Source organism: Bombyx mandarina, chromosome 02, assembly GCF_030267445.1.
Source record: "Bombyx mandarina strain Sakado chromosome 02, ASM3026744v2".
Lineage (NCBI taxonomy): Eukaryota > Metazoa > Arthropoda > Insecta > Lepidoptera > Bombycidae > Bombyx > Bombyx mandarina.
Genome location: NC_143209.1, coordinates 4,560,164 through 4,570,696, shown reverse-complemented (window position 1 = coordinate 4,570,696; position 10,533 = coordinate 4,560,164). Strand labels below are relative to the sequence as shown.

Genomic DNA, 10,533 nt, shown 5'->3' with positions numbered 1-10,533 from the left:
TATTTTGACACAACTTTTAGAACATTTTAATTCAAATAACCTGCTTCATAATAAACAATTCGGGTTTACAAGGGGTCGCTCTACAACTGATGCAGGTGCTTATCTAATCAAAAATATATTTCAATCTTGGGAGGAATCGCATGATTGTCTTGGAATTTTCTGTGACTTATCCAAAGCATTTGACTGTGTTGAACATGAAACATTGGTGAGGAAACTACATCACTATGGTATTAGGGATGGTGCATTGGAACTTATTACTTCCTATTTATCAGGAAGGATACAAACAGTAGATGTGAAAGGAAATAGATCTTCAGGCACCACGTTGAAAATGGGTGTACCTCAGGGTTCCATTTTGGGTCCTTTTTTATTTCTAATATATATAAACGATTTGCCTAGTTTTATTGAGTCCCGACACGAGGTCGTATTATTCGCAGATGATACATCTTTATTATTTAAAATTAAACGACAATTACAAGTCTATGACGAAGTGAATGATGCGATTTCGTGTGTGGTTCATTGGTTCCGTATCAATAACCTATTATTGAATAGTAAGAAAACGAAATGTATTAAATTTACTTTAAAATGTATTAAATCATCTTTAAATGTGAGACAAGTAGATAGTAATGTAATTGTTTCTGAGGAATCATTGGAGCTTGTTGAGTCAACCGTATTTCTTGGTATAACAGTGGACTCCAAACTGCAGTGGGTACCTCATATTCATAAATTGGCGAGTAAGCTTAGCTCTGCAGCATACGCAGTAAAAAAAATTAGAATGTTAACAAATGCGGACACGGCTCGTTTAGTTTACTTTAGTTACTTCCACAGTGTCATGTCCTATGGCATTTTGCTATGGGGCAATGCGGCCGATGTAGAAATGATATTTATTCTGCAGAAAAGAGCTATACGTGCTATTTATAACATGCACTCAAGGGAATCCCTGAGGGAAAAATTTAAAGAAATTAAAGTTCTCACTATGCCATCCCAGTACATCTTTGAAAATTTGATGTATGTTCGTAAACATATTGAGGAGTTTCCTAAGATGGCGGACATACATAATAGAAATACTAGGAACAAACACAAGCTTGTTGTGCCGATGAGTAGGTTACATAAGATACGAAATTCATTCGGGTGTTTGTCTGTGCGCCTGTACAACAAAATCCCACAAGATGTTCAGAACCTACATATACATAGGTTTAAGAAAACTATTAAAGAACATCTGTGCAATAAAGCTTACTATAAAGTCAATGATTATCTAGAAGATTGCACAAAGTGGGAATGAGTTGCTCGCTCCGGGAATTTCAATATTGTAAAATTGTTATGTTATAATTACTTATTGTAATATGAATATTAAAAAAAAAAAAAATTTAAAATAAAAATAAAAATCTAATATTAAAAAAAAAAAAAAAAAACATGTCCGCTGAGTTTCTTGCCAATTCTTCTCAGGACGGAGGCTAATTCTTGTGAATTGGCGGTAATTCTTTTGACGTTCAACAAGTACCATGACATGGGGTAAATTGGGATCCTGGGGTAAATTGGGACAAACCTGCGGAAGATTCTCAAAGTACCTGTAGCACGGAATCTACCTAATTTTGTTTATGTTATTATTTATCAATGTATAGAAGAAAAACCAAGTTAACTATGGAAGTACTAAATATGAGTTAAGTTGGTCCCAAAAATTCGTCAAATTAAATTGAAAATAGTGGTTGAAAAGTGCGTTTTAAAACAGCTTACAGAACTTTTAAAAAAAGTAATATTATCGTTGTTTTTTCAATAAGATCACAGTTTATATAAGTTTTTAATACACCTGGAAATACCACAACAAACGGTAAGTTGCAATATTCTTATTTTAAATACAATATTTCGACAAAATAAAAAATGTATAATTTTTCCTTTCTTTTTGGGGAAAATTGGGACGTATGTGGGGTAATTTGGAACGAGACTGGAAAAATTAGGGACGAGAAAACACAAAATTGGAACGCCAAAAGACAAAATAGGGATGGATTGTTAGGGTTGTCACTGATATCTTATAATAGATTTTTTAGCCTATACTATCACTCAATTGCGTGATGTAAAGAAGGTTAATATGTTTATCAGTTAGTTTATGTAAGTACTATAGGTAAAAGAAAAGTATATATATATAATTACATTTTTTCGCGACATTTACTTTGTAATATCTGCCCGGTCGTATGTCCTTTATAGCAATAAAATAAAATTAAAAATTAAAAAGAACTCAAACGAATCAAAACCTTTGTTATTTCAGAATCTATTCACGCGTCGAATCATGATTTTTTTAACATTCACAACGCACATACAAATAAAAACAGGCCTCAGATTTTAAATGTAACATTAATTAAAAATCCGAGATATCTAGGTTCCAATTATGAGTGAGTGAATTAATTGAGTTTAGCTATTTAGCTTAGAAAGAATTTCTTTTATTTTTGTTATTATAGGCAGTAATCAGATAAATCTGCTTTTTTATCTTATTCACCTGATATCTTACTCTTGCTCAAAGATTATTTTGAAAATGTTGATTAAATAAAATTGTATTATTGCATTTCCAGTCCTTTTGTTTTCTATTTTTTATTCTATTTTATGATTTTGTTTCAGTGTTGTGATTTTTAAGGAAATTAAATAATAATTTTCTAAAATATAACATGCACATACTTTTTTTGATCATTGTATTGTTGATTATCATTCACGTCACATTGCTTCGGAATAGAAACCAGCTTAATTTACACTATGTTGTGTATTGTGCTTAAATTATGGATTGTATTCATCATTTCGGTCCATATAAATAATTGTATGGCACCTACCTACCTACCTATATATCGCAGTACCGCGAACTGACAACCCTTACAAATATCCCAATTTAACCCTTACCCGTGTCAATTTACCCCGAATGCTGGGTAAATTGGGATGGCCATTATTTTTCCGATTATTTCTTTAAATTGAATAATTAAAATAATGTAACGGTTTTTATCACCTAGGTACGTTCAAGACTCAACTTATTTCTTTGGTTGAGCAGTGACTATTTAATTGGAACTATGTTAAAATTCAATCTGAAGTTCGATTTTGTCCCTATTTACCCCATTTTACGGTATGTACTTTCATTTATGTTGAATAAAACTTTTTTGATTTGATTTGATTTGATTTGATTTATTGAAAGACAACATTAGTCTATCTCGGGCTGGGGCACATACATTCCAATAGGAACAAGTCAATTCTGTATTCATTCTGCTTTTCTCGTACTTTATTTTGAATTAAGACTTACAGCCAGAAGAGGCTTTAATTAACCATTACTTAATGGTAGTTTTCCAATTACAGAGCATAATGCGACTCAGTAACGCACAATGCCGAATTATGCTGAAGCTTAGTTGAGCATTATGCCGCATAATGCTCAACTAAGCTTCAGCATTAACCATTACTTAATGGTAGTTTTCCAATTACAGAGCATAATGCGACTCAGTAACGCACAATGCCGAATTATGCTGAAGCTTAGTTGAGCATTATGCCGCATAATGCGCTCTTGTGCTGTAATTGGAAAACGGCCACAGTCGATAAAAATTTAGGCTGTACGATGGAATATCTTCGGTTTTCCTTTCCTGTTGGAAAAATGGGTACTGTCAAGTCAATTATTGTCAAAGTTGTCAATCTTGGATGCAAAGTAAAACAGAGTAAAATACTTACAGCAAACTCTTTGATGTAAATTGTTAGTACGAATTATATTGTTGTTAATATTCTTAATGTAAATTTTCTACTGATAAAATGGTAGAACCAGAAAAACCATTTGCTTGTACGATGCCAGACTGCGGCATGACCTTTACTAATGAGGATCATCTGCAATTACATACTAAAAAACACGATATGATGTTACAATTAGGTTTGGAGCAAAAAGCAGCTTTTGTTGGTAAGTTTTTAATTTGTATTTTGATATATTTCCATGGGACTTTGATAGTCGTAGACAAAATCAAAAACTACCGTTGAAATTTATGAAGACCGCATCAATACCTATACTTAAATACCAATCAATTTAGGTATAACAGAAGTTAAAAAAAATTGGTAAAAAATGTATTAAAACTATTTCTTAACTTTATCTTTTTCATCTCTGAAATCTGCACTTTTACTCAGAGCTGCTAAACTTTTAGAAGTCTATGTCTGTTTGTACATTAATCAGATAATTTAAATGATGTATTGATATTTTATTTATTTATTCCGTAGATGGGTCAACCAGCCATTAAGTAGGCATTGTTGATTTCCACACTATCAGATGAGCCATAAGTTCGTATGCCTACAAGGACAATAAAAAAAAGCCCTAATTTTCATATGACTAATATAACTGTAAATGTAAAAATAAGCTAAATTTCACCTTTAAATACTTTAACTATGCAGTAATAATAAACTCACCAATTTAAATATTATGGAAATAGGATTACATTATTTTTATTGAAACTAATTAAAAGCTTTGTTAACTATATTGTTTAATACTTCCAGCTGATCAAACCCCAACTCCTACAAGATTTATCAGAAATTGTGAAGAAGTAGGCCTCTTTCAAGATTTACAAAATGACAACCCATTTGATGAAGGCTTCAAAAGAGCCATGGAAACTAAGTAAGTGAAGCAGTATTGTTCAGATCAGCTATCTCATTTTATGTTAGTGAATACATATAATATGTTCAAAAAGTTAATTTTAATAAAAATTATGAATTGCAAAAAAATATCAAAGGAATTGAGGTCTAGGATGACCATTATTACTATTGAGACTTCAGTCTCATATTTGAACACATTCACTTGCTATTGTTCTTCCTTTTTTGTCAGTTACTACTTACTATTATTGTGGGTGCTATTTTTATTTATTCATTTTGATGTCAGACACAGCACACTAGTTTATATCTTTATGTTTACAGACAACACATCTTATCTCTCGAGAGTATCGCAACAATATCGAACACAGATGATCTACATACACCACAGATGGTGTTCCCACTGGAACACACTGATTCGACATTGTTCAGTACCACAAATAACCAGAGAAATATCACTATTAGCAGGTAGAAAAAATGCATTTACTTTTTTTCAAGATAATCAATTGTAGGACTTTGGTTGGTTTTGCTGTCTTGTTTATTGTGCCATCCAAAAGCTATAAAGTGTTTTTAATGCAATTGAAATTTTGAATTCATATATGTAAGCTCTGTTAATAACAAATTACCAAACCAAATTAACATAATAATATATTGCATGATTACCAATTGTTGATAAATGTAAACTAATACTAAATCATAAAAATTCATGATTTATGAAATGAGGTGATATTAAATAGTAAACATAAATCATTATCATTTGCAGATCATCAAGTGACGAATCTGGAGCTATCAAAGAATTTGAAACAACTACAATATCTAAATTAACAAATGAAGTAACAACAATAAGTCGTATAGTAGAGAAACACGATGATAACCGAGTAGATGATTCCAAACTCAAAGACGAGGTCATCAAGGACTCAATTTCATACTCAAATAATATAATTAAAATACACAGTGAAATCCGAAGAGATGATATGAACAAAAATCCGATACAAACATTTGAAGATACCACAAAGAACAATAAAATAAGTGATGTGCCGCCTATAATGAGTCAAACCTCAATCGATTACGTTGTTGAAACATTAACGAATGACTTATGCAATGACACAGCCAACAAACATGATGAAAGTGATAATATAGAAGTATTAATAAGATTGCCAAACGGTAGACAAGTGAGGATGAAGTCAGTGGAGGATGAACCAAAAGTAAACGCTAAAGAAAAACTCAAAAGAGTTTTGTCGGAGAAGTCTAAAACTAAAAGTCCCACTATCTCGAATTTAGTACCAATAAGTGGTGGAACACTAATTCCAGTCACGATAGTAGCAGCTCAACCACAAAAGATACCCATACCACCATTTAGAGTTGCTAGGAATTACGATAAGAAAGCAGTGAAGCGAAAAAATTTAGACACCGGGAATCAGTGTCACAGTGCTTCGAGTGAGAAGCAGAGTGATTTGGACAGTCGCAGTGCAGCATCGAGGAGATATAGGTGAGAAATTATTAACTCTCCATACCCAATCCAGACAACCAAACGAAAAACTGTCGCCGTCGCACTAAACCTTTACTGATGGTAGGACCTCTTGTGAGTCGTACGCGCGGGTAGGTACCACCACCCTGCCTATTTCTGCCCTGAAGGAGTAATGCGTTTTGGTTTAAAGGGCGGGGCAGCCGTTGTAACTATACTGAGATCTTAGAACTTATATCTCAAGGTGGGTGGCGCACTTACGTTGTAGATGTCTATGGGATTCAGTAACCACTTAACACCAGGTGAGCTGTGAGCTCGTCTACCCATCTAAGCATTAAAAAAAAACAAAAAACCATCCCTCGTAGCTAACAATTAAAATTGTTCTTTCAGAGCAAGATTAAAAGAGTCCTGGATAAAACAGTGCGAAGAAAATAAACAGCTGAGAGCATCAAATGACAGACTATTGTCGGAATTGACAAAATTAAAATTATTGCTAACGGAACACCTGAAGAGATGCCCTAATGCTGATGACATAAGTATGTCCTGTCTAAAGTTTCTTTGTAAAAATGAGACACCATTTACCTACCAGAATCTAAAAACCCTGTAACAAATTCTATTGGGGATTTTGCTGAATGTGATCATAGCTGAACTGATGTTAAGTGTGTTACTGAAGCTACCGTACTCTGGCACATAGTGAAAATCGCCACACCCGCCTTGAAACAAAATTATAATGCACAAGTGTTGTTACACTTTTAAACGGGACGCTAAACCGTGACGCCTGGCAGGCTCTGTGGTAGAAACAGGCAGGATGGCGGTACCTACCCACCCACTACCAGTAACTGTTGGTTGGCGATTTTTTAAGTATCTGAGTATTTTACTGTTGGTAGGACCTCGTGTGAGTCCGCACGGGTAGGTACCACCACCCCGCCTATTTCTGCCGTGAAGCAGTAATGCGTTTCGGTTTGAAGGGTGGCGCAGCCGATGTAACTATACTGAGACCATAGAACTTATATATCAAGGTGGGTGGCGCATTTACGTTTGCAGATGTCTATGGGCTACAGTAACCACTTAATACCAGGTGGACTGTGAGCTCGTCCACCCCAATAAATGATAGAAACAGGCAGGACGGCGGTACCTACCTACCTGCCACCATTAACTGCTGGTTGGCGATTTTACAGGAAACGCTGGGGCGCTGTGCTGAGCCGACACTAAACAGCCTCTATGACCAGTTGGTACGTTGCTGACTACCCAGCATTTTGAATTACACGTGGGATTTAAGTTCTATGTTAGCCACTGTACCTGCGAACTAAAGTAAAGCTTTTTTTTTTATTGCTTAGATTGGTGGACGAGCTCACAGCCCACCTGATGTTCAGTGGTTACTGGAGCCCATAGACATTTACAACGTAAACGCGCCACCCACCTTGAGATATAAGTTCTAAGGTCTCAAGTATAGTTATGGAACTACTCATAAAATTACCAGAGGGATGAACAGGATGTTTATAGACATACTTTTTTTAATTACAGGTACAATACAAGAAAAATTATAATTATAAATATGAATGAAACGAGACTGAGACAATTTAGTTTTTAATGCAATACCATAGTTTAGCTTAATGTAAGTTCGTTAGCTTTTGGTTAACGGCGAACAGGGATGGTGAGGTTGTTTTAACATGGTCATAATTTATTGGCATCGGCGGCAGCGGAGGCGGGTCGCGGGTCTGATCCTGGCGTATCGTTTTCATCTAATGAAAGGGATTTGCTTAATTTGACGAGTTGGAATCGTGGATAAGAGTTTAACGCATGTAATGACGTGATTTGTGTATCTGCAATTAGAACTAGTTTTATTTTCCTACCTAAGCTGAGAGTCTTTGAGAGGCTATATCAGCGTAACCTTAACTAGTAGGTGAGCTCGCGGGGCTCAAACCGGAAGTGTTGCTAACACGAACCCTAGCAAGAGCCGTGCTTCGCAGAATCTACCACCGGATCGGAAACGCGACCCACTGAGAAGATCCGGCGAGAAACTCAGTGGGCTATGTCTGAGAGTTAGTTTACTCGTCGAGCCCTTCGTCGCAAGCGACGGGTTCGACGAGAACGATGCCCGGTAGAACTAATTGAATTGTTCTGACAGATATAAGTTTATTGGATTAAAAGTGCAATGGAGCGGAATGCAGTGATTTTTTTTTAAATGTTTGTACCGTATTTACCGTGAAGCAATGATACGTCCTGCTGAACTCGTCGTGGCCTGCGGGATAAGACGTCCGGTGCATTCGTATGTAGCTATGCACCGGTGTTCGAATCCCAGGCCCGGGTACCAATTTTTCTAATGAATTACGTACTCAACAAATATTCGCGATTGACTTCCATGGTGAAGGAATAACATCGTGTAATAAAAATCAAACCCGCAAAATTATAATTTGCGTAATTACTGGTGGTAGGACCTCTTGTAAGACCACGCTCCCTTGGCACCACCACCCTGCCTATTTCTGCCGTGAAGCAGCAATGCTTTTCGGTTTGAAAAACCTGTTGAACTGTATAAACTGAGAAACCTTGGAACTCATGTCTCAAGGTATGTGACGGCATGTACGTTGTAGATGTCTATGGGCTCCGGTTACCATTTAAAACCAGGTGGGCCGTGAGCTGGTCAACCTACATAAAATAATAAAAAGATACTGTAAGCTCATTCATCCACATGTCAGTCAAAAACCCTTAAAGCATCCCAGGATGCAAATTATTTCCCTGAATAGGATTTTGGTGGGAGTCGCGGGTGTTATCATAAATAAGCCGCGCCAATAAAGACACAAATCCAAAATGGCGACGGCCATCATGCGCTCTCAGTCTAAACTATTGCTGTCTTTAGTCGCACACGGCGCGTACTGCATGCAAAAAACAATATCAGTTCTGACTTTGTTGTCGAGTTCGAGTTTTTTCACTTTCGAGTTGTGCGACTTAGATGACTGACAGCAAAAGTGTCTATGCAATTTGCATCCCAGATGAGACACCTCCCCCTCTGCCAGGGCATAAAGTAAAGTACATTCTCAATTGATTTTTTTTTATTTTTTTACATTAAACTACTTTTTCTTTCTATCTTTCTTTTTATTTGTTGACCCTACAAGTGTCAGTGCAGGTACATAGACGCCATTTTTGATTCGTTTCTTTATTGGCGCGGTTTATACCATAGATATGGTTTATACCATAGATTTAATATATTTGGTTTATACCAAGTGGCCGTATCATAACTGCCGCGCCGGCTGATGTTGCGACTCATCACATGTGTAATTTAGATGTAATCATTCCGTTATTTAAGAATGTTATGAATTTTTTATGAAAAAAATTTAATAATAAATGTTATTGAAATGAGAAATTTTATCTGGTTGTTTTATTTTAACCGTATGCTTAGCGTATAGTATTAACGCGACAAAAGAAGCTGATAATTTCATTATTAACATGGAGACCTGTAAAACCTATTAGTTCAGTGGAAATTCAAACTAAAAAAAACAATTCAACCAAAATCACTGAAACCAAGACATTTCTGATATTATATATCCTCTATCTACCCGACTTTAAAAGTTAAAGAAGGTTTGCAATTCAGTTGCGTTTCTATCTTTGTGATCTCAACTTCGTCATTAATAAACCGCTTAAGAAAAATATTTGAAAGTGTACTGTCAAGCCGATCCGATAGAAATTTAAACAGAGTGATTGTTGTTTTCAATCAAAATAATTAAAAATATATTATCTAAGTAAATGATATTGCGTATTTGTATTTTTACAGAGTTTGTTGAATCCGTACTTACTATTGGAGTTTTTATTTTTAGTTTTTCAAGCAATGTTTTGTTAATAACATTTTTATCTTGGAACACTAAACTCATTTAATGATTGTTTTTTAATTGATAACAAAAACGGCAAAGGCGGTACTTAACTGTTTAGTTTTTGTCTATATAAATCTACTGTGTACATAGAGACAGTATATCGTCAAATTGAGGAACACAAAATTGAACTTCAATAATGGATGGCATTGCACGTGATGCAATTAAAGACTAGCAAATGCATGGAATTCGTGGTTCCCAGGGGTTGGGGTTGGGTGGCAGGGAGATTCGCCTCTTGCTGCTTTATTCATAACGGGTTTTTTGATAGGACATTTAGACCGGTCCATTTCAGTAAATGGAGTGAATGCTGTTCAGCCGTTGACCTTTCCAGCTTCACCAGAACTGAAAGGCGCGTACAGACTATGCCAAGACCATTGGGGTTTTATAACAGGTTTAGTTAACGGCGGCTAAGAGACTGGGGCGATTTTGGCAGAAACTAACGTTTTTTTTTATAGCTTGGTTGGTTGGACGAGCTCACAGCCCACCTGGTGGTTATTGGAGCCCATAGACATCTACAACGTAAATGCGCCACTCACCTTGAGATAAGTTCTAAGGTCTCAGTATAGTTACAACGGCTGTCCCACCCTTCAAACCGAAACGCATCACTGCTTCACGGCAGAAATA

The 10,533-nt window shown here is 35.7% G+C and overlaps 1 protein-coding gene across 2 annotated transcripts; it reads left to right on the top strand.

The window, feature by feature from the left end:
• Nucleotides 1-3,614: 3,614 nt before the first annotated feature.
• On the top strand, nt 3,615-9,412 carry Atf-2 (Activating transcription factor-2). 2 transcript variants are annotated; one of them, XM_089733206.1, is made up of 7 exons: nt 3,615-3,907; nt 4,492-4,609; nt 4,906-5,049; nt 5,345-6,070; nt 6,437-6,582; nt 7,225-7,278; nt 7,571-9,412. In XM_089733206.1, the coding sequence occupies exons 1-6, from the start codon at nt 3,766-3,768 to the stop codon at nt 7,245-7,247; spliced, it is 1,299 nt and encodes a 432-aa protein (XP_089589332.1). In that variant the 5' UTR covers nt 3,615-3,765; the 3' UTR covers nt 7,248-7,278; nt 7,571-9,412. The 2 variants fall into 2 exon arrangements, with proteins under 2 accessions (XP_089589332.1, XP_028039841.2); XM_028184040.2 differs by lacking the exon at nt 7,225-7,278.
• Nucleotides 9,413-10,533: the final 1,121 nt, after the last annotated feature.